General features: G+C 44.1%; 1 protein-coding gene across 2 annotated transcripts in view; it reads left to right on the top strand.

Moving 5' to 3' along the window:
- Positions 1-25,075, top strand: part of Grid1 (glutamate ionotropic receptor delta type subunit 1) — a 705,187-nt gene extending 680,112 nt beyond the window's left edge. Inside the window, exons 14-17 of one of the 2 annotated variants that reach the window (XM_090346711.1) lie at positions 2,703-2,869; positions 10,658-10,898; positions 11,313-11,403; positions 23,707-23,788. In XM_090346711.1, the coding sequence (XP_090202837.1) occupies positions 2,703-2,869; positions 10,658-10,898; positions 11,313-11,402 (498 nt within the window). In that variant the 3' untranslated portion in view covers position 11,403; positions 23,707-23,788. Of the gene's footprint in view, positions 1-2,702; positions 2,870-10,657; positions 10,899-11,312; positions 11,404-23,706 lie in introns of both variants that reach the window. The other variant, XM_090346710.1, reaches the window with a different exon arrangement.
- Positions 25,076-25,300: the final 225 nt, after the last annotated feature.

The raw sequence follows: 25,300 nt of genomic DNA, 5'->3' as shown, positions 1-25,300 counted from the left end.
CAAAACATGGCAAATCATCTCTAAGTCATCCTATTTTGGCACTGTTGAGTAGATCAGAAACTTAGCCACAAGAAAACACAAGAAAGACCCCCATTTGTGTGCCGGTGGCTCCTCTCTATAGTCCTAGCTACACAAGAGGCTGAGATCTGAGGATCATGGTTTGAAGCCAGTCTGGGCAGAAAAGTCCATGAGACTCTTATCTCCAGTTAATCACCGGAAAACTGGAAGTAGTGCTGTGACTTAAAGTGGTAGAACACTAGCATTGAGTGAAAAACTTAGGGACAGCATCTAGGCTTTGAGTTCAAGACCCAGGCCAGGCAAAAACAAAACCCAAACCAAAACAGCAAAATGAGACTCCTACTTTCTCCTCTCTTTTGGAACTGCCTCCTGGTTGAGCAGGGAGGAAAAGTTGGTACATAGTACAGCTTTTCAATATTTCACAGCTGTGTCCATAAATATAGATGTAGTGTTCTTCCTAAACTGTGTTCACTGTCTGAGCCCTTTCAGTAATCACAGATGCATGTAGAATGCAGTTGTCCCCTTACAGTGACACTGGTATGCTTTGCTCTGAATCTGCTTCCACTTGACTTAACCCAGCTTATTTCTTTTCCTTCTTGGAACCTCACTTGAAAGGTAAAGTGAAGCTGATCTTAATTCTTCCCTCAACATGACATGCCCTTTTGAAATCGTACAAATAACAGTGTCTGATTGTCATGTTGAATTGGGGGTATGAAAGTAAAATGTTCCCAGGTCTGGCTGAAGCCAAATATTAGGTCATAAGTCAACATTTTTGCTGAGAAACTTGGTTACTAAGAAGTTGAAAATGTATATCTTTTCATGAGAAAACTTGTTTGCCAGCAGGAAAGAAAGTCCAAAGACTGTTATCTTCCTACATGGAGGAAGAGAGATGTGTATAATTTGGCAACCTAGGTTAAAGTCCTTTTGGATGTTTGAAATTGGCTTGGTTGAGGAATGAGGGTTTGGTGTGATATGTGAAGTGTTCCCTGATGTGAAAGTTAGTGGTTGACATGGGTGTGTGTTGTTTCCGGCAAGGTAGTGGGCAAAATTGTGAGAAACACTAAGAGCAGGTCATTGCCTCTGTAGATCATATTCTGTCCACAAATCCTTCTGATGGAAGGAATCTGACAAGAAAAGGAGACATCTTGGATTATATGCATTTATGGTACTAAAAGAAATAAACTCTCACGGAGTGTAATTGCACATACCTGTAATCCCAGCACTCAGGAAGCTGAGGAAGGAGGAGTTGAGAATTATATGGAACCCTGAGCTTTCATATAATTAACTTTAATAAGAGAGAGAGAGCAAGAGTGAGAGTAGGTGTGAGAGAGAGAGAGAGAGAGAGAGAGAGAGAGAGAGAGAGAGACAGAGAGAGACAGAGAGAGACAGAGAGAGACAGAGAGAGACAGAGAGAGAGAGAGAGACAGAGACAGAGAGAGAGAGCGGGGGGAGGGAAGAGAGGAGAGGTAGATAAACAGGCAGAAAGAGAGACAGACAAAGACAGAGAGACGGAGAGAGAAAGTATATTCTGGGCTTTCCCAGAGGCAGAAACTTCCCTATTGAGGAAGCTGAGTCTATGGCATGAATATACAGTGAGACTCTGTTTCAATTTCCCAACCCCAAAGCAGGAAATAAGAAAGAAGTAAAACCCTGAGCTTTGTCTAGCAGCTATAGTGCTCTTTGAGGAATCTTAGAGGTCATGAAGAGTCTACTGAATAAAAGCAGGGGCTAGGGACAAGACCATTGACAGTTTCAAGGAGGATATACAAAGGACTGGTACAAAGGAAAAACAAGGGGAAAAGAAAATAAAATCAAGAGTCATTTGCATCACTTTCAAAAAAAAGTAAAGCAATTCTCCTCTCTGGGTGTTTTCCAACTTCAGTTAAAGTTAAAATTATGGCTCAATATAGAAATGATTTCCCATTGTGGATGAGTGTGGAAAGTAGTAGAATGTGGTAGTATGCAGTAGTAGTAGAATGTGGTAGTCAGGTGTGGCTGAGTACCCAAAACAGTGCACTGGATGGGAATATTGACACATGAGGCTGTGTGTCCCCCAACGTCATTCCATGTGTACTGTACATATGTGTCAACACATATCCCTTTGTGTGTGTGTGTGTGTGTGTGTGTGTGTGTGTGTGTGTGTGTGTGTGTGCATGCTCATCCTCACAAATGAGCAGTGAAAGGCAGAGCCTGACCTGCTGGAAGCTAAACAATTAGGGCCTTGTTCCCAGTGGATTCATCTCCAACTTCTGGACAACTACATGTACTTGACATTTAGTCATGGCTACTTACTGCGCTGAACACAAAGCCATCATCTCCTGTGCTCACAGCCATCTCCTAGTGCTTTCCACTGTCTCCATTGCTCACAAGTAGCAGCATTTAAATTCCAAGTAGAAATATAAAGAGAATAATATTTACCTCTCCCACTAAGGCCTATGTTTTTCAGGGTTGGTCTTTCCCATCATTGGCAAGTTATCACATTCCCTGTATATCTCTGACCTGAAGAATCTTAATTTACGTTCTGGATTCTTATCTGAGAGACCAAAAATAGTGGGAGAGTTTTCTGGTGAGCAAGAGAACCTTATAGAGAAATTCCACACATCCCACCATCGAGGTGTCTCACTAGGTAAGACATCATGGTTGATGGCCCACAATCTGACTTAGTGGTGATTTGTGTCTTCCAGGCAAAGAAAGGCAACTATGCCTTTTTGTGGGACGTGGCCGTGGTAGAATACGCAGCCCTGACGGATGACGACTGCTCGGTAACCGTCATCAGCAACAGCATCAGCAGCAAGGGCTATGGCATCGCCCTGCAGCATGGCAGCCCCTACCGGGACCTCTTCTCCCAGAGGTAGGCTCTCCTGGCCAGCCATCCTGGCAACATCAGGACTTAGGCAGCTTTCTACCAATACAGCTTCCACCCCAGCTCCATCTTGGCTCACTCTCTCTCTCTGTCAGTGCTGCGATGAAAATTATAAGGGCATGGACTCTGCTAATGACAGTTCCTGGTACATGTAGCATGGCACTGTGAGTCATGAGTGCCAGCCTAGGGCATGAGCAAACTGGCAATAATATTCTCCAGAGACTAGAGGAAGTAGTAGAAGGGGAAGAGAGGACACTTGGCTAGATCCAGGAGGACTTCCCAGAGGTGGTGACACCATGCCCTGTAGGGGTTAGGCTGACAAATAAATAATGAATATCAAATAATGGCTGGGAAGGCCCTAATGATAAGACTTAATGATAAATGTATTGTCAAAGCCAGATGCCAGTGGCTTGCATCTCTAATTCTACCTACTCAGGAGGCTAAGATTTGAGGATCAAGGTTAGATGCCAGACTGGGCAGAATCTCCAATTAACCACAAAAATGTCAGAAATGGAAGCGTAGCCCAAGTGTTAGAGACTCAGCCTAGAATGAAAAAGGTTAAGGAACCATGCCTAGACCTGAGTTAAAGCCCCAGTACTGCCACCACAAAAATGTATATCAGTAAGCATTCATGTACACTAGAGTCAAATGCAATGAGTCCAGCTTGTTGCTTGACCATGTAAGACTCTCCTATGATTGGTTGGTGTGAATCCATTCCTTGAAGCCTCACCAGCTTACTTCCTTGAGAAAACAGTCTCTCTGTAACCCACTCCTTTACTCTACTGTAGCAGCTTATCTTGACCTTGGACTAGCTGGCCTGGCCTGAGTCTAGGAACATGGGTAATGTCAGAGGCCTCTTCCTAGCAGCTAGCCTCTCAGCAGTGGCTCTTGTTGCCAAGGAGTGCTACGCTGTGGACCCTCCACTTGCATAGAACTGTGAGGTAGCATTGTGCTGAAGGAAGGACAGGAATGACAAAGCCAGTGAGAAGGCCCCAACTCAGACTTTGTATCTATCAAAATTCAAGCTGTGGCAGGAAGATCTGAAAGGCAGCAAAAGTCCAGGCTTAGAAGCAATCCTCAGTTGCTTAAATGCAATCCTCAGTTACATGAATTTCAGTACTAAAAGGTCTGTGACCTTTTTATGTGTCAGTCATGAGACTTGAACTCAGGACCTGGGAACTATCCATGAACTGATTTTGCTCAATACTAGTGCTCTAACCCTTTGAGCTATAGTAGCACTTCCTGTGTGTGTGTATGTGTGTGTTTAATTGGAGATCAGAGTTGCATGGGGACTTCCCTGCCTAGGCTGGCTTTGAACTGTGATCCTTAGATCTCAACCTCCTGAGTTTCTAGGCTTTTTTTTTTTTTTTGCCAGTCCTGGGCTTGAGCTCAGGGCCTGAGCACTGTCCTTGGACTGTCTCAAGGCTAGAGCTCTACCACTTGAGCCTCAGCACCAATTCCGGCTTTTTTCTATGTATGTGGTACCGAGGAATCGATCCCAGGTCTTCATGCATGCTAGGCAAGCACTTTAACCACTAGGCCAAACTCCCGGCCCTCTAGGCTTATAATTGTGAGCCACTGGCATCTAGCTGGTGTAAGATTTTTTAAAATGTATGTTGCAGTTTGGTGCCAGTGACTCATGCCTGTAATCCCAGCTATTCGGAGGCTGAGATCACTGTTTGATGCAAGCAGAAAAATCACCTGAAACTCATCTCCAATTAACAAGCAAAAAGCCAGAAGTAGAGTGGTAGCTCAAGTGTTAAGAGTACCAGCCCTGAGCAAAAACAAAAAAAGCTGAGAGATATCACCTAAGTCCTGAGTTCAAGCCCCATGAGACACATGCACATGTACATACACAGATAGATATATTGTACATTCTACAGTGGAGAGGATAACGCTGCCATCCAGAACTGCTCAGCTGGTTTCCGGCAGAACAAGGAATAGGACTGCTGTTCAACCTCTACTTCCTCTCTTCCCCTACTTCCTGAGTGTTCAGATTGGTCCCTGCTTCTCATGACCATTGGCGCCTCAGCCTCATAAGGAAAATGGTTGAGGACACTGAACTTGCAAGCAATCCAGTGTCTTGTTTGCAAAACTGGGAAAGGGTTTAGGACTAATTCAGGTAAATGAGGCTTCTGTTCAGGTTGATTTTCAGAATTTCATCCATTTTTCATTTTGCTCCTCACTCTACTCCCTGGGCAACAGAGGATGATTGGTCAGGTTGAAGGCATGAAATAAAGATGGCTTTTCTCTAGGATTTAGGTTTATATGGGTTTGTTTGTCTAGGTGGGAGGCTCAAGACAGTTGCCACAGACCTGCCACCTATGAGTATTTCAATGGAGCTGATGGAAGAGTGATCATGGGACTGATACAGGAACAACATCCTGACAGCCAATATGCCCCCCAAGAAAGCATTCACAGTAGCACAGAGACCCAGTGAGAGGAGGATGGAGTCCCCTGTATTTGCAATGCTTATTAATCTCCTGAAACTAGACAGAAGTGAGCAGATATTGACTAAGAAGCTTAGGACTTTGCTGGACTGTTCAAAGGAGTAAAAGCTAGATCACAGGAGACCAGAATGGCATTCAACCTGTAGACAGAAGAGATGGGTAAGGAAAAGTTACTCCTTTTCTTCCTTCTACTATGACCCCTATATCCTCCATAAACAAAGGCAGATAGTCTATGTTCCTTGCCTTTCTGGAAAGAGGTCACTTTTTCCTTCTTTGCTTTTCCTCAGAAGGTTGTGTGCTCTGTGATGCCCAGTAAAGGTCCCCACTGGGCTCTCTGGGCTTCTGAAAGCACAGTCAACTGCCTCCACAGGGCAGACTCACCTGGACAGCAGTATCTCTTCTCTGACACACGGTGTCTGCTTTGAGAGGAATACTCAGACTTTGGAATGCTAACTTCTTGCTAATAGTTGTAGAAAAAGTTTTCTTCCATGGCACATAAAGATTGGTGAGCTGCTTGTTTTCAGCTTGAGTATGCCACAGAGGAGAGAAGGAAACTGATCTAAAGGTGATGCACCATGCAATGACAGAAAATAAAGGTAGCCCCTTGCACAGCTTTATCTGCAATGGTTGTAGCCATCTTTCCCTACACCCTGGAAGCTGAGTTCTTTCCTTGCTTTGACAGAGCCCAGGATGTAGGGTGTGTGTGTGTGTGTGTGTGTGTGTGTGTGTGTGTGTGTGTGTATTCGTGCATGCGCTCACACTTGTGCATATGCGATAGGATTTATGGTGTATAACAGGTTTGCAAACCCCAGCATGCAGAGTGGTCATTCAATAACTGTTTAGTGAACTTAATAGCCATTTATTGAGCACCTACTGTGTAACAGGCTCCACAACTATTGAATAAAGGAAAGCACCTGCAATTATATCTGTCTGGGAAATAGAACAACTGGCATCAGGAAGTGGCTATTATCGCTCTGGCTTCCTCATAAGCAACACTATAGATTATTACAGTGTGCATTAGTTGAACCCCATTCTAGAAGACATTTTATGCCTGTGACTTTTCTTTCCTATTGCTACTGTATTTAAAGTTCCTTTGTTTGTTTATTTTTTCTGTTCTTTATTTTCCTATAAATTGCCTTATGCTCTTTCTGGACTAAGACTGAGTATAAAAGATGTAGAGAATTATAGGGAGCCAGAAGAAAAGGTCAACAAAATTACGTAGCCAGGCTATGTTTCACAGAAGCTGCTTGCTGAGTGGAAGAGAAGGGATCTGACCAGTGTTTCACTATTTCCTATGCTAGAACTTATCCTTAAAGAATAGCTTGCTCTCCCAAAAAGAGTATAGTCTCTCTGATCCAGATCTCAACACAGGCTTGTCACTTTTCAATTGTAATCTGGGACAAGTGTTTTAGATCCTCAGCCTCCAGTCTTCAAGAAGTGAAACAGACTTGGTAAGAACTATTCTTTAAGCCAAGCTACTCAGAGGACTGTGATCTGAGGATCCAAGTTCAAAGCAATCCTGGACAGAAAAGTCCATGAGACTCTTATCCCCAGCTAACCAGCAAAAAGCCAAAACCGGAGATGTGGTTTCAGTGGTAGAATGTGGCCTTAAGCAAAATAGCCAAAAGAGAATGTAAGGCCTTGAGCTCAAGCCTCAATCTCAGTACACACACACACACACACACACACACACACACACACTCACAGAACAAAAACAATGAACGAAATGGGATTACTCAGCAGGTTGTTGTGAGGATTGAAATAGTATGAAATGATTTTCCCCTATTATTTTCTCAGTAAACACAGCTTATACCCAACTAGCCTGGTAAGTCTGTTGGTCAATTTGACCATCTGATTGTTCAACTACTAAGTGAAGATAAAACGTGTAACAGACTTTCCTGCCCAGGCTAACTTCTAACTGTGATCCTCAGATCTCAGCCTCCTGAGTAGATAGGATTAGAGGCATGAGCCGCTAGTACCAGGCTCTGTTACCTTTTATGGAGATTTTGTTGCTCATCAGGATGCGAGCTAATGGTCTGTGAGGTAGGTACATTTATTGTCTCAGATTTTTAGAAGGCTAGAGTTTCAAAGGCTGGATTCCAACCATTTGCATTAGCACAGTCTCCATAAGCACGCAACTCCAATTCTCTCCATGCTGAGTCAATAGTTCAACCATTAGCCTTCTCTAAGGTCCTGACATCTTTTATATCTGACACTGGAGTTCCCATAACTTTACAGGATGTTCAACCTATTCAACCCTGCCAACCAAGACACTTAGATAAGGCCAGTGGATCTGTAGACACATAACTTCCCTTACCTGACACGAGTCATGGGAGATACTGAATGAGACACTATGGCTACCCAGTTAATTCTGCAGTGTGCTATTGGAGAGAAAGCTATGATTTTCAGGAGCATGGCCCCTGACACCCAAATGCATGTTGAATCATGCATTTATCTCAATGTCCAAGACCTTCCATGCATAGCCATATTCTGAGTCATTTGGGCTCATCAGTGCCTTGAACATTTGATGGACTCTTGTCATGATTTCACCATGGCCATTTTGGTTTAGGTTAGTTGCATTATTTGACAAATACACATCTTTATTGTCAGAGCATATGCTTGCAACCTTAGGCCTTAGCTGTGAGAGCAAGTAGATTTGTATTTTTTTTAAATCCATGGGAAAAGAACAGGCAGACCCATCCCAGAAGCCACTACCCTATTAATGTAGTAGGAATACAGTCTGTGCTAGAAAGATGAGGATGCTGAATTTTAGCAGGGACCAAGCCTATGTCCAGGTATACAAGGCTGAGATTTGGCAACTCCAAAGCCTGCTCTTTTCACTCAGCTTGATTGATCCCAGCCAATGAAGGGGCTATGTCATTCTGGATCCATGCTGCTAACAGGTCAGTGGATCCTCTTGAGGAGTCACCATTTGTAACTATTGGATACAATGAAGGATATCTGAGCACTGCTTTAGACCTGTGGTCACAGCCAGCCTGTGACATAAGTCCAAGACAGATACTGCTCAGTTATTTAGGTGAATATCTTCCCAGTGTGATCAATTGCTGCTTGTTAACGGTGCATAACATCAGATGTTGTTAACTGAAAAACCTCATAGACCAGATTCAATGAGCATGACTCCAAAAACAGAAAGGCTTGGTTGACTGTTTGAGTTGGTGTGTGCGTGTGTGTGTGTGTGTGTGTGTGTGTGTGTGTGTGTGTGGCACATGTGGGAAGGATGTACCAGGCTGCCACTGGTTCACTTTTTAGGCTCCTGGATTTCAGGGGGAAGCTACAAAACACAAGTTAGAAAAGCCTCACCAGAGGGCAGCAAGGAGCAGTAGGAGTTGCCCTTCTAAGGTAGAATAAATCCAATCCAGATGCCTGGGCTCTGCTTGTTGTGTACTTACTCACACCGTCCTTCTCCTAACTCACCATTCCACAGACTCACTGGCCTTGTTACAGTGGCTTGCACACAACAAATCCCTGCACCAGCCAAGACAGTTATATGTAATTCTAGTCCCAGGAAGGGGCTTCCTTTGCCTCGTTGCACGCCAATGCTGCCAACCTCAAAGTAAGTTTGGGAAGGCATTTCATCTCTCTGCGTTTTGATTTCTTTCTCTGTAAAAATGGGAATACAGAAATAACCTTCACAAAGGATTGACACAAAAATTCATCATTATCTACAAAACATTTAACACAGATATTTCCTGGCACATTGAATGTTCTAGACCAGTATAAGCTATGATAAATCATGCTTCAGGTGTAATTTAACCATTACTTCCTTCACAAGATCCTCCTTAGCCTTCCTGGCTGAGCTGGCCTCAAAATGTGCCATTTCCTGGCACCTGTACTTTCATTTCATTTCCTGGCACCTGTACTTTCATTTCATTGTATTTATCACAGCTTCTGTCTTTACATTGCTGGCTCTGTTTGTCTTAAGGCTAGTTTCTTATGCCTTGAAAGTATAAGCTCAGCAGGATTAGGCATTACTTTCCACATCAAATGAATAACTGAAGAATCATGTGGGTCCTAGAGGGAGAGACTTGGGCAGACATGTGAAGTATTCCTTGTCAAAAATGCTCTGGAGAGGCCAGGAGTTTGGCCTAATGGTAGAGTGCTTGCCTAGCATGTATGAAGACCCGGGTCTGATTCCTCGGTACCATATACATAGAAAAAAAGCTGGAAGTGGTGTTGAGGCTCAAGTGGTAGAGCTCTAGCCTTGAGAAAGTCCAAGGACAGTGCTCAGGCCCTGAGCAAAAGCCCAGGACTGGCCAAAGAAAAATAAAAATTAAAAAAATGCCCTGGATAAGAAATGTTTTAGAGGTTTCTTTATTTCTTAAATGCATATGTATAATGCATTAAATAAATATATATCATTATATAATATATAATTACATATCACTATTTCATTATATGATGCATCATATATCTCATTATATATATTTATATCATTACATATATATCTCATTATATATAATTATATATATACCATTATATACCATTATGTACCTCATTATGCATATATGTATATATGTATATATGCATAATGAGTTTTCTTAGGGATTACACCTAGGTGAAATTGTATATACTATTTTAAATAATTTTGCATATGAAATTCTATCCATCAAGTCATCAGAAGATATATGTAGAATTTTCTAATCGGGATACCATGTTATTCCTCAGAATTTTTCAGATTGGGGAGCATTTTGAATTTCAGATTTTTGGATAGATATGCTCAACCTGTGGAAATAAGAAATTTCTAAGGTATTTTTATTATGGTTAAGAAGCTGTACCAACGAGTTGGCGTTCAGCAAGGCAGTTTATGAGTACCATGCAATTTGATCACTATCATTCCTTTCAACATTCTTACCTACCCATCCCATCCCAACCAACCCTTCAAATAATTTTTTTTCATATATTTTTTATTGTAATTAATAGAAAGGTTACATGATATTTGCCAGATAGATGGTGCATTCGAATAATTTTTGTAACCATGAATGTCTTAAGCCCACTGTGTGTGTGTTTACTTGATTTGTTTCCATATTTCCCTATTGATTCCTTATTCATTCTCCTGTTTTGTTACTGGATTTGGTCCATGGACCACAGAGGAAAGGAGATTGGCTGCTGAGGAGAAAAGAGATAAAACCTGATGAATGTTTTTGGGGAAATCACTGTGTCTGCTTGTATGGGTTGTAGTGGAATTTGAGGCAAAGAGTTGCTGTGATACTCCAAGACTACACATAATAGAACCATCATGGTGGCAGAGACCTGGACTGAGCGGACGAGATCTGTGACTATGGCTCACCTGAGTTTTGTCTTGCAGGATCCTGGAGCTTCAGGACACAGGTGACCTAGATGTACTCAAGCAGAAGTGGTGGCCGCACACAGGTCGCTGTGACCTCACCAGCCACGCCAGTGCCCAGGCTGATGGCAAATCCCTGAAGCTGCACAGCTTTGCTGGTGTCTTCTGTATCTTGGCGATTGGTCTTCTCCTTGCCTGCCTGGTGGCTGCCTTGGAGTTATGGTGGAACAGTAACCGGTGCCACCAGGAGACCCCCAAAGAGGTCTGTACCTGGGGTCCTACCTCTGTCTGCCACAACCAGGGAGGGAGGGCGGGAGGGAGGGAGGAATCCCATCGGGCAATTGTTTTCTTCCAGTTAGTGTTTACATGAGGCCTCTTATTGAGAGATATCAGCAATGTATATCGGGAGGGATTCTGGTTTTATTATATATTTTAAAATAAATTTTCATCTATTTTGATTGTTATTATAAAGGGGATGAATGAACAGAGGGTTTGTAGTATCATAAGTCAGGTAAAGAATACATTTCTTTGTGGACAGTGCCCCTCTTTCCTTTGCCTGGTTTTGATTTGTTTTGTTCTTAAAACAAGAGAGGGAAAAATGCAGGGGATAGTTTCATAGTTTGAAGAAAGCACCACGTGCCAGCCACGGCCACTAAAGTCCTGTATTTATCTATAGAACAAGTACAGCGTGGGCAGCGCCAGAGAGCCTTTCCCCACCCTGCCCTGCCCATGTGCCTCCACCCTGACCTGGAGAGATCACCTGTAGGGTAAGAGAGGAGCCCATATTCCTTTCTGGTTCTCTTTGCTTACCCAGCCACAGAGGGTGTCCCCATCTCTCCTGTTACCCCTCCTCCCTCTCTCTTTCCTTCTTGTAGGGCTTACATCCTGCTTGAGACACTCCACTTTCAGGGTATTATTGTAGCTCTGTCCCAATGGATGCTAATCACAGTTAAATCTGTGCTTTGATACTTCTCCTGGGGGGGGGGGTTCTTTAAGCTCATCTTGGGAATTGTTTGAAATGAAGTCATCACAAGGGCCCCTAGGAGACAGTTCTAAACGATGGCAGCAGGGTGTGCCATTTGATGACAATGTTCTTAGCACAAGCCCAGTCACTGCATTCATTGGCTCTCACATCTCAGCATGTACCCCTCAGCGACAGACAGCTGGAATCACAGCCCTGCTTACAGATTCTGTTGGGGTGAGGATGGAAATCCCAAACAAGGGAACTGAGAGGCAACTGACTTGTTATGATTTGTTCATTTTTGTTGTTGTTGTTTGTATTCCCCGGTGACTCTAGTGACACAAGTTCACAAAAATGATTTTTAGAGGAAAGAGTCAAACTCAACTGGGGCAAGGGCGGGGGCAGAAATAAAAACTAGGCAGGAGCAGTGTGAGCTGCCTGCAATCTTCTTAGTCTAATGTGGGGCTGGGAATCGGTGCCTCTGGACAGTAAGAACCTTAGTCATCGTCTCTGTGGTCTGCAGTGGTTGGCTGGCTGTGATGTCATTCACCAGTCTGTAAGGAATTTCTAGCTGAGGACTATGGGGTCTGCTTGCTTCCATCTTTCTTAACAATTCATCCCAGTGAGCAGTGTCATCTGATTTTCCTTTCCTTGGAAGGAGGGCACTGCTGAGAGAGCTCTGAAATATTCCAGGTGCATCTTCCTTCCCTACCGTATATATTGCCATGTCAAAAAATACAAGGAATGGTTCCAATGCCACCTCCGTAGCTCCCCTGTCACTCCCAGACCCCAGGAAGGCAGGAAGGATTACCTTTTCAGGGAATTCACGGAATGGTGATTAACTGGAGATAAGAATCTCATGAACTTTCTATCCAGACTGGCTTTGAACCTCAATCCTCAAATCTTAGCTTTCTGAGTAGCCAGAATGAATACATGCATGAGCCACCAGAATGGAGCTGCAACTGGAAACTTGTAAATGAAGCCACTGGGAAGGACTGGGAATTATCCTCTTAAGTGGTTTCATGAAGAACCTCACTTAACTCTGCAGCTGGGGCATCATGTCTGACCCCTCCACATCCTGGTCATGGCCCTCTCACCACTGCCACAATCATGGCCCATGTGCACAGCACAGGCAGCCAGAGAGGGCTATTCCCAGAGATACCCGGAGCAGGAACAGGGAAGACAGAGTGGATGAAAGAGACACTGGCTGACTCATATTAAACCCCTCTTGGACTGTTTATACTGTCCACCACCTCTGCTAATGCCACCTGGGCTGGGTGCTAGTGGTTCACATTTGTAAGCCTAGCTACTCAGGAGGCTGAGATGTGAGGATTGTGGTTCAGAACCAGCTGGGGCAAGAAAGACCTGGAGATTGCATGTATATGGAAGTGGCCTTGTGGCCCAAGTAGTAGTGTGTTAGCCTTGAGCAAAAGAAGGTCAGAGACAGCACCCAGGCCCTATGTTCAAACCAAGGACTGGCAAAAAAAGGAAGAAAGGAAGGAAGGAAGGAAGGAAGGAAGGAAGGAAGGAAGGAAGGAAGGAAGGGAGGAGAAAGAAAGAAAGAGGAGAAAGAAAATGCCCCTTGGATCAGGGAGCAGAGGTGAGCAGTGCTGGCCTGGCTGATGTGGGCAAGGTGGGGTGCAAGACATAAGCTCGAGTTCAAACTCTTAATACATCTCCTAGGAGCCTCTGGAAGGCATTGTCTATTTTTAGTCTTGTCCCTTTGCAACTGTTTTCAGTTTTATCTCTTTATAACCCCCAGTGTCATGACAGCTCCAGAATTAATCATCAGTTTGTATGTATACAGGAGTGTGTGTGTGTGTGTGTGTGTGTGTGTGTGTGTGTGTGTGTGTGTGTGTGTGTGTAAGAGAGAGAGAGAAGGGGAGAAAGACAGAATTTTATTTTCTGGAGAGACATAGGTAGGAATGTGAGAAGGTAGAGGCAAAAAGAAGAGTGCACGCTGTCTGTGCCCTTCTTGCTTATCTCCTGGTGTCTAAGTCCAACATCTCAGCTATGAGGAGCTGAATGTTCATATCTTACTTCTAAAATGCAGCTCTCCTGCCCTGGCTGCCGACCTGCTTCTAGGAAGAGGAGGGTCCATGGAGAGGCATGCAGAGAAGCAGAGCAGCTGCAGTTAATCCTGTCATCATTATGATGGAAACATATACTACAGAGAGAGAGAGGGAGAGAGAGGGGGGGAGGGGAGGAAGAGAGAAAGAAAGAAAGAAAGAAAGAAAGAAAGAAAGAAAGAAAGAAAGAAAGAGTGCATAGAGTGCATCCTGGGACTTGAACTCAGAGCGTAGGTGCTATTCCTGAGCTTTCTTGCTCAAAGATAGTACTCTACCACCACTTGTGCCTCAGCTCCACTTCTGGCTTTTTGATGGTTAATTGGAGATAAGAGTCTCATGGACTTTACTTCCCAGGCTCACTTTGAACCACCAACCTCAGCTCTTAACCTACTGAGTAGATGGAGTTACAGATGTGAACCATTGGCTTTTTTTCAATTGAAGATGAAGTTTCTTCCATTTCTCTCCCTTCTTTCTTTAATAAGATCACTGATGGGAGCACAGCCCCTCTTTTCAGATAATTTACCACCTTACTGGCAGGTACCGCACAGATATTTCCAGGCAGATCTCCTTTCCATGGATCTCAGCTCTTCTGAAACGAGCAGCAAGTACCACCCAAGGCCCTAGTCCAGCTAACTCTTTACGGGGCCATAGTGGGTAGTGGTGAGTAACCAAGATTTATTGGGGCTTGAGTTGTTCTGACATGAATGATAAGAATGAGAAGAAACCCTACATCTGGAGATGAGATGGGATAGTGAATGGCAAATGAATGGTTAACAGGGAAGGAGGGCAGGAGGAAGATGCTGGTAAGGGAAGGCTGGATGTGTTCCTCAGGACTTTTTTTTTTTTTGGCCAGTCCTGGGCTTGAGCTCAGGGCCTGAGCACTGTCCTTGGACTTTCTCAAGGCTAGAGCTCCACCACTTGAGCCTCAGCACCACTTCTGGCTTTTTTCTATGTATGTGGTACCGAGGAATCGAACCCGGGTCTTCGTGCATGCTATGCAAGCACTCTACCACTAGGCCAAACTCCCGGTCCCAGATTACAGGCTTTTTTATTTTTATTTATTTATTTATTTATTTTGCCAGTCCTGGGCTTGAGCTCAGGGCCTGAGCCCTGTCCTTGGACTTTCTCAAGGCTAGAGCTCTACCACTTGAGCCTCAGCACCACTTCTGGCTTTTTTCTATGTATGTGGTACCGAGGAATCGAACCCGGGTCTTCATGCATGCTAGGCAAGCACTCTACCACTAGGCCAAACTCCCGGTCCCTCCTCAGGACTTTTATGTCTGGCTGAGGAGTATAGATTCCTCATCCAAACAGAGCATGGGAACCAGGGAAAGGGCTAACATGACTGTATTTAAGAAGTAAATCTTTCAAACCATGGAGAAATAATGATGGCGTTTAATTTAGATCTACTGTGGCTTGTGTTTTATGGAGCAACATTTGAAATTAGGTGAGAGTGTCTACTTACTCCTAAAGCATTTCATTTGGGGCCACCAGCCATATTTCTTAAGAGCAAGGAACCTGTCTTTGGGTGGAGCCCAAGCTGTGTTTAATGGCTTGTTCTGAGATTGTCTTCAGAGTTTAGACACCTATTTGGGTAAGAGTAGTAATGTGCGTTCAAGCCCTTAATATTCATGTGCATTTGAGCTCATATATTTTTTTTCCTGGGGAATCAGACAATTATGTAGTTACCCAATGCAGGTGAGTGCATCAAGCTCAGAGGATGCAGTAAAGAGCCACCCGCTAGATTTATGGGGTATGTGGAGTCATTGCTCTGAGAATAAAATATTCATGAAATAAAGATGAGAACTGCACAAATGGGAGCTGACATGAGGATTGAGAGATGAATCATCCATCACTAGGCTGGAAGCTTAGAATCCTTGCTGCTTCCTGCCTTTGCCCACCCTCCCTCGCCCCATGCTTCTGTAGCAGGCAGGAGGTGGCTGGCAAGGGTAGTTGAGTGGCAGGAGACTGAGTGATGGCTGGCCTCGTTGTCTGGCCAGCATCTGTCTAGGCCCCTCTTGGGAGGTCAGATCTCCAACTCCACACTATTCTTTAACAAAGCCTCTCTTCCTTTGATCACTGTTTATTTTGTGTGGAGACTTTCTCTCCTGCACAAATTCCCTTTTCATCTGTTATAACACTTTCAATCAAGAAAGATGTGCAAAGGGTCTTCAGGCTACTCTCATCCCAGAGACATTCTTGATTCATGGGGACCAAGGGTCTGTTGCCTCTTACGGATGGAGGAATGGATGGTGTGGAGTATGGAAAAGGCACATTACACCTTAGGGTAACTGGCCTGTGCTGGGCAAATTGCAGCTTATCTACTTAACATTTGAAAAAGGCATTCTTACCCTTGGAAGGCGACAGGGAACTGCAAGAGCCCAGATGCATCTGCTGCCCTCTAGAGGCAGGCTTGTCAAAGAGCCATACACTGGCTTTCTGGCTGGTGTGTGCTGGATTCTGAGTTCCTAACTAGGATTCCCCCATAAATAGCTAGGAATTCCTACTTAAAATCCAGATACTAGCATTTTTCCCCCAGAGAATTCAGGAAATGAAGGATGTAACGCAGTTCTTCCCTGGATCAGGGCTCTCATGAGACAGCTACTTCTTTTAATCCCCAGCTCGCACTCGTCTGCAGAAACTTGAGCCTAACCTGATAGCTACTTTACTGAGGTTGAACAGTTTGGCACATTCTAGTTCTTAGCCCAGGGCCTTTTAGTTGGAGGGCACTGAACACTTTTTGGGTGGGTGTGCTGATCTGACGCCTTGTACTTGGGGCCTAGATGCTATCCTTGAGCATTCTTGCTCATGGCTAGCCCTCTATCACTTGAGCCATGGGGGCTCCATGTCTAGGTTTTTCCAAAGTTCACTGGAGCTAAGAGTCTCACAGACATCTCCTGGTTAAGTTGGCTTCGAACTGTGATTCTCAGACATCAGCCTCCTAAGTAGTTAATATCCCAGGTGTGTACCCAGAAGCAGCACTGAGCACTTTATTATATATCACTGCAAATCTCCAAACCAGCCTACTGGCAAAGCTTCCCCTGAATGTGGGCAGTGTTAGATACAATTCCATCCTGTAGTGATTGTTTACCTACTTGTCTCTGCTGCAATTCTGCCAGCAACTCCTCACCTCTGAATTCTCATCATTTTTGCCTTCTTTCTGAGACACCGAGGCCTCATTAAGGCATGATGAATATAACTGAAGTTTTGAGTATCTTCCATGTGCCAAGAACCAAAGATGAATGCTTTCTGTAGAACACGAGTTCATCTGGTGGTAGGAGCTCAGAAGTATTTATTCATTCATTCGAATGAACTAATCTGGACTCCTATAAAGAAAATCTTATTCATGTTAAATTGTTAGGTAATCACTGCAGTGAGTGAGATCAATGGCATTCGGGTATGGCTGTGCATCCAAGATAATTAATTCTGGAGCCATTTGAAATATAGATGCTTGAACCTCGTTTCATAAAGGGTCATTGTAAGGAGCCACGGACAACTGTAATTGATAAACTACATCTACTCCTGATATTCTGCTAGGGATTAAAATCTCCCATCAACCTTCTGCTAAGGTGTAGATAAATCTTCATAGTGAGATTTGGTAAATATCTAATATCTACTCTGGTATGGTGGGGGAAAACTTCCAGGTTTTGGAGACAGGTGGATGAGAGTGCTAATACTGATGCTTCACTCGCCATAGAACTGTGTCATCTCGAGCCAATCACTTCACTCCCAGCCTCAGTTTATTCTCTTGTTTGCCATTGCTTGTGGGGGCCCTGTCGATTAAGTTACTCAAAACTCTGCCATGGTGCTTTCAAAAATCTGCCTGTGAGACCTCTCTTGAGATCACTTCCTGGAGGTGAGGGTCAACCGCTGATTTTATCCAACATGACTCTGACTCCCCTAGCCTTTTCCAAGCCATCGGTGTCACACTTTAAGGGGATCATCTTGGTGGCATTTCTCCCAGTCATTACGTCTCATTTACCACCTGGCTCGTTGCAGTGGTTAGCGAGAGAGAGCTGGCAATGATCACTGTAGTCAGACGAGAAGTCCCTCACTTCTAGTTCTGGTCTTGCCTGACTTAAAGTAGGAGCTGTTGGATTCCAAACAAAGTCAGTTCTAATGAGTCCCGCGTGTAACAGACTGTTACATAGATGATAGTTTAGTTAATTACCGTTTTTCAATATACTGTATTATTTCCACATTGGTGAACAGCAGCTTAATTACAGAACTTTATCTCTCTGCAAGACAATGCCTGAGAGAGATTCCCTGGTAACCTCTGTTGGTGCATCTGTTCATCATGTTTAATTTGGGGTAAGAAATACAGAGCTGGAATGCAGCCGAATCATGGGTAAATGCAGCCAGTGGGGTTTTATGTCATATTCTTCTGGGGTGTTTGACTAGGTCAGCTGCCTATGCTAGATTAATGAAGGCCACAGAAAGTTTCCAGGTCTCTTTCCACAACTGTCATTACCTGGCTGAACGCAGAAACCTTAGGATAATGAGGATGTAAACTGATGTAGTTCACATTAAAAAGCCCATTATTGGAATTTGCATAACATTATAGAATGCACCATTTTGTCTCAAAGATGAATAATTATTCAAATTACTCTTGCCTCTTTCCTTGAGTAAGCTGATTACTCCTGCTGCTTCTTCCTTTGGCCGGACACAAGAAGGTACAACGAAACATGACCTTGCATGTGTTAATACTGTGACCCCCGGTAATCTAAGAAGACAAGATTGCCAAGCCTTAAATCAGATATGTTCTTTGCTGTTCAGTTCTGGGTGCATACAGAACAATTGGAGCAAGCAGGATCAAGAAAAACTGTGAGACCGACCCTCAGATAGGTTGCATTTCTGTTTTGCAGAGGAGTCATGATATTTTCTCTTCTTATTCTACTCATTTTCTTTTTTTCCCAGTCTTGGGGCTTGAATTCAGGGCCTGGGCACTGTCCTTGGACTTTTTGCTCAAGGCTAATGCCCTGTCACTTGAGCCACAGCACCACTTCTGGCTTTTTTTGAGTATGTGGTGCTGAAGAATTGAACCAAGGGCTTCGTGCATGCTAAGCAAGCACTCTATCACTAGACTATGCTCCAGATCCTCCATGCTTTGTCTTATCTGGTCACACAAGCAGTGGTCGCTGGCTCTTAATGGTCCCCTCCTTTCCCACGGGTTGTCTTAGCATTGGCTCTACTGGATTAATGGAATTTGAAAAGAAAAATGTCCCAGTGGCGCAAGGAAGTTGGATGTTTGACAGCCATTTGAAATGGGACACTCTCTCTAGAAAATTTCTGCAATTGGTGTGGACATTTTCCATGTGTCCTGGTGTAGAGAGGTTAAAGGCTAATTAATAGCCACAAGTGGGAGTTGATTCACACGACATGTCCTCGCAGCCCGGGGAATGGATTCATCCATCCTTAAATTGAAGCAAGAAGAGAATAAATGGGCTTAAGAAAGAATTTATTCAGAAGTGGAGGTATGGCTCAAATCACAGAGTTCCAACCATGAGCAAATAAACTAAGAAAGAATATGAGGTCAGTCTGAAGAATTTGAGCCCCAGTATTGGTAAATACACACAGACATAGAGACACATAGATACACACACACACACACACACACACACACACACACACACACACACACACACAGAAAGTATTCAAGACTTTTTATTCAGAAATGCTTATCTTTTTCTTTCTATTTTTAAATTGATGGTTTTGGGGATTGAATTTAGGACCACATGCTTGCTAAGCAGTGTCTTTTTTTTCCATTGGGTTATTATTGAGGTAGAGTCTCATTGTGTTCTCTGTGTGTCTTGGTCTGCGATTCACCTCCTCATGCTTCCCCTTGTATATGGGGGTGACGAATACGAGCCCAGCTATTGTGCTTCCCAAGGAACTGGAGCAATAGGTATAGGCCATAATGACCAGCCAATGGTGAAGATGGAGTCTCTTAAACTCTCGAACTGTTCCCTGATTTTTATATCCCAAGTAACTATTATTGCAGGATGGAACCACAACACACAACTTACAAACATGGTCTTAAGTTAAATGGCCAGGTTTACATTAACTTTCTGGATTGGTCTGTTTTCTAAATGCTTTAATGGTACCTGATCATCTCCCCGTACATCACTGTATTTAACATGTTAGGCTGGATTCTGTGCCCTTTCACTTTTTTAACATACCAGGCCTTCTGCATTCTCTCCTTGGTATCTTGGTGGTGAAAGCATCTATATCAAGAGGGGAGGGGGAAAGGAGGGAGAAAAAGAGAGCTTTCTTGTGTTTTTCTCTTCAGAGGATTTTGATTGGTCTGTCTTTTCCTCAAAGCTCACAGTGTTTGTTTGCCTGGTAAAAGATAGGGGAGGGTTTTTTTTCTCTGTGCCCTCTGCTCTCAATTTTCCAACTCCTTGTGATCTTCTTGGACAAGAAGTTATCTTTTTTTCTCTCTCAAAACCTTGAAAAAAGCAGGAATCACCTTCTGGACACCTAACATTAAAATGGCTCTCAGAACAAGAACTAGGTTGTCCCTGCCACCTGCCAGAATCTAGCATGAACACAAGCCACATACTTGCTTCCTGCTGCAAAGAATTCCACTCTTCCAACTTCATTTCCTTCCATTCCCACAGAAGACCTACCTTTGGAGCTCAACCATAGGCATAAGAGTTTACCTTTGTCACAACCATGGCATAAGGGAAACTCTGAGGACCTTACAGTCCTGAAGAGAACATAGAAAGGAAGAAAGTCAGGGTTACACAACAAACTAGTTCTTCTAGTAATCCACAAAACCTCCTGGTAATCAGTTTTCTTCCATGGATGGGTAAACCTTTATAGCTGGGCGATATGCTCAGCCATCCTTCCCTGGGTTTTGTTGCAGGCAGAGGAGGGAAAATTGAAATTTTTTTTGCCAGTTCTGGGGCTTGAATTCAGGGCCTAAGCACTATCCTTTGGCTTTCCTCAAGGCCAGCACTCTACCACTTGAGCCACAGCACCACTTCCAGATTTTCTGTGTATATGGTATCAAGGAATCGAACCTGGGTCTTCGTGCATGCTAGGCAAGCACTCTCCCACTAGGCCAAACTCCTGGCCCTGAAACTTGAATTCTTAAACCTTCAAAGTATCTGATATTTGCTTCAAAGTATCTGATATTCTTCTGTTACCAGTCTTCTTCTCTTTGGACATTTAGAAAGTAGCTTGTGACTTTGGCTAATGCAGCAGGTGATGGAATCACATCCATTATCAGAAGCATCACAGGGGATCCTGGTAGCCAGGAGAAGCTGGAGGAATAGGCTTGGTGCTGGGCAGCGCCAAGCCTTGTCCAGAGGCCCCAAAATCAAGGGGCAGAAAGCTGGATAAGGTACCTCTGCCCTCCTGACCAAATACCAACCATTTTCTCTTTGTTTGTCTCTCCAAATAAACTTCAGACTCATTCCTCTTGTTCTTGCTTAGGTTCAGATTGTATCTCTTGGCTAGGTGAACAGGTCACTTGACAAGCTGCTGTCCAGGGTAGACAATCATCTATTTCCTCAAAGCAAATAAACTGTGAGCATATTTAAGAAGAGATTAGTGCTTCTGAGTGATTTGCACACACTAATGTTTCCAAGTAACAGGCATAAAAGACTACTTTAACAATTTTATATGCAAAAATTCAAATGAATATATAGAAAGGCAGGAAGCTTCCACAACTGGCTCAATTGTGTTATACTTAAGCAATGAACTTGAATTTGAACTCACTGAATATAGTAAGCAATGAACTTGAATTTGTTTTGTGATTTAGGGGTTGCCCCTGATTAATGGTTCAACCCATGAACTTTTTTCATGTTGACTATGCTACTACACAAGCAATGTGCCAGCTGGGCACCTGTGGCTTAAGTCTGTAATCTTAGATACTCAAGAGGCTGAGATCAGGTAAAGCCAGCCTGGGCAGGAACGCCCATGGGACTCTTATCTCTAATTAACCTCCCAAAAGTTGGAGGAAGTGTTATAATGCTAACCTTGAGCAAAAGTGCACAGGGACACCATCCACTGAATCACAAGTGAAAGCAAGCTCTACCTGCCTTGCTAAGCTAGGATGTTTGGTAGGTGAGGTGTATTAAATGCATTTTAATTTACTGAATGATATTTTTGACGTATGCTGAGATCCTCGGGATTAATCTCAACAATTGAAGAACATCTATAGTTTATAAACTTCTGAAAGATTCAATGAAACTTTCCTGAATGGTGTTTTCTTCTGTCATGTAGAAACCTGGTGTCACTTGTGACTTTTGCCTCTCAGACATGGCCTCAACTCAAAGCTAGTCTCCTAGCACCAACTTGCTGAACTGTATTTCTTCTGGCTCTCCTTAAGGGACTTGTCAATTATGTCCAACTGCCATCTGACATGGATCCGAGTTCACTTTCAAACCAATGTGCTCTCTGACCATCATATCTCTTAGTCTGAAGCCATTTCTCCGTTGTCGTAGGAAACTGTCAGTTTTCTCACTCTGGGAGACTTTGTGAGAATGACAACAGGTTCCCCACCCAAAGTCAAGCACTCTGTGTATCAACTCTAAACTCATGGGGGCATAGAGAACTGATGGGCACCTTTTTCCATGGCAGGGAACATTTGGAAGGAAGTGGCTTTCAGGGCATTTCACCTTATCTGCTAGCAAATGAACATTTGAGTCTTCCTGGGGTTAGCCCTCTGCGTCTAAGTACAGGCCAGATGTTCTTGGTGGCCTCCTGGAGGAAATTTCTGTGTACCCAGCCCCATAGAAGCTCAAAACAACTTCTGGAGCAGTCATTATTTATTTTGCAGGGTTCCTTCTTTTTCTTTCTGAAAGTGTATCAAGACTTTTGAATTTCTCAAGCTTTCTATCATCCCTCCCCAAATGCAGAAGGTCCGAGTTTCTCTGTCCCATATGATGTCAGCATTGAACCACCCACGAGATTTTCCTTGGAGAGGATTTGGACCCAGTGTTTCTCTTGGAGTGTGGCATCAGGTAGGGGTGGCAGTATATGCTACACCCATCTGCCTTTATTGGCAAGGTATGCAGCCCACAAATAGGACTGCAACTTCTAATCCCATCTGGGAAGCTTTTCCATGGGAGAAGAAGCAGGCCACACTCTACTGGCTTCACAGGGAAACAGCTGAAGAAGCAGTTTAAACTTACAAGCTGTATGACCACGTAGATCTTGATGCCTTCTGACATGGAAGGCAAAGCATAAGCTCCTTTAAAAAGAGTGATTTGCCCTTCTATTAATTACAATAAAAATATAAGAAAAAAAGAGTGATTTGAGCCTGTTTTAGATTTTTCTTTTTTTGAGCAAATAAACAAGCCAAAGTATCTTCTGTGGTGCCACCAACCACAGTGAGACCATCATGGAGAGAGACAATATCTTTCCAGGCAGTCTCAAAGCCTTTGTGACACAAGGAGAGTCACTTACCCCATGAGAAGTGCCTTTCCTCACTTCCCCGGTCCATACCTAGAAACCTTGTTAGCCTTTCACATAGGGATTTGTACCACTCGTGGCATCCCTGAATGTATAGATCACTCAGTGAGAGAGCAGGAAGCCCTCTCCTGCTCCACATTTCCCAGATACCTTGATTGGAGACTCGGGTCTCTGATGAAGTCATTGAGCTTCTCTGTACTGAGCCTCCTTTTGCGTAAGGTCAAGGTGATGGTATCAAGCCTTTGTGAACTCAAATGGTTAAGGCATAGAGCATACCAGAGGAAGAAAGACCAATCTTCTATTCCCATTGGGCTTTAGTCTCCACCAGGCCTTGAAAGGGCTTTGTCCTGGTGGATGCTTCTGGGCATGACAATGGTTCTGATGAGTACAGCAGGCATGCTGGAAGGATTGTTGGTACACAGTGCAAGTGTCCTTCCTATGGATTCCCCAGACAACAGAGGGTTGACTACCTACTTGAGGGAGGTGGGAGCAATAGGAAAAATACTCTGTCCAGCAAGCTAAACAGGCCAGTACTTTCAGGTATGCAGATGCTGCCACAAGCCAGACTTAGTGTACTGCTAAGGCTTTCTCCTGATCTTCCTGCGTTTTCTCCCCAGGACAAAGAGGTGAACCTGGAGCAGGTGCATAGGCGCATAAACAGCCTCATGGATGAAGACATTGCTCACAAGCAGATTTCCCCTGCATCGATTGAGCTCTCAGCCCTGGAGATGGGAGGCCTGGCTCCCAGCCAAGCTCTGGAGCCTACGAGGGAATACCAGAACACGCAGCTCTCAGTCAGCACCTTTCTGCCTGAGCAAAGCAGCCATGGCACCAGCCGGACACTGTCATCAGGGCCCAGCAGCAACCTGCCACTACCCCTGAGCAGCTCGGCCACTATGCCCTCCATTCAGTGCAAACACAGATCGCCCAATGGGGGGCTGTTTCGACAGAGTCCGGTGAAGACCCCCATCCCCATGTCCTTTCAGCCCGTGCCTGGAGGTGTCCTTCCAGAGGCCCTGGACACGTCCCATGGCACTTCCATCTGACCACGCCGCCTACCCTCCCACCTGCCCAGCCCACCCACCCGACCAGCAGAGCTTTTTAATACGAGAAAATGACCACACACATGCACACACACACACACACACACACACACTCAACATACACACATAGACACATGCCTAACACACACAGACACACAGAGAGACTCATTTTTCTTGTACATATCTGTAAATAATGACAGAATGGAGTGGGGTAAAAGTGTATTTTGAATATTCCCAATTTTCGAAGTCAGTAAAAAAAACAAAATACAAAAACTGTATGAATGACTTTGTAAATTTTGTTCTATATGAATAAAAAGGCAAATTACTTGTGATCATTCTGAAGTGCCAAAGGAACTTCCCCCATTGCTGGGCCTTTCTGAGAGCAGGAAGGGTGACAGGACAAGCAGCTCCTTTCTGCTGGGGAAAAGAAAGAGGAGCAACCCTGAATGCTGCTGGCTGCCAGGCCCTCATGGCTTCCCACCTTCACCCTTTCATCTCTCATTTCCTTCTTCAGTCCATTGTACTCAAAGAGGAGCGAGTCTGGAACCTGGTAGCACTGGGTCACGTGTTATAGGGCTAGCCTTGTTTCCTGGTAGCCTGGCACTGAGCAAAGTACCTTGGAAACAAGACAGTCCTGGTCTATCCATATCAAGGGCTCAAGGTGGTATCCCTACTGTGTGACCCCACAGTGTGCGTAGAAATTTGACCCCTAAACCTCAGAGGAGATACCCACACTGAAGTGACAATCTCTGAAGGCTTTGATGCCAATATCTTCTAATATCATTCTGCTGGTCTTTTTCCTTTCAACTTTCTTTACCTACTCAGAAAAATCAGGTCATTAGATAGATGATGGAGGAAGTAAGGTGATTCCCAGTACTACCTCAGGGAGTTTGCAGAGTTGGGATTGGCCTGGTGGAAAGCTCTGAAGGACTGACAGACCTGCGGCTGGTCATGCAAATCATACGAAGTGATGAAATGAGAAGCCAGGTAGAGAAATACTCTTCAGCTGAGCCCTGGTGGCTCCCGCCTATAATCCTAGCTACTCAGGAGGCTGAGATCTGAGGATAGAATGAAGCTCAGAGCTGCCCAAATTCAAGAGTCCATGTTAACTCTTATTTCCCGCTAACCAGCAAAAAAAAAAAAAAAAAAAAAAGCTCTAAGTGGAGGT

Source organism: Megascapheus bottae, chromosome 15 (genome assembly GCF_031878675.1).
Source record: "Megascapheus bottae isolate mThoBot1 chromosome 15, mThoBot2.hap1, whole genome shotgun sequence".
Lineage (NCBI taxonomy): Eukaryota > Metazoa > Chordata > Mammalia > Rodentia > Geomyidae > Megascapheus > Megascapheus bottae.
This window is presented reverse-complemented; position numbering and strand designations above follow the sequence as displayed.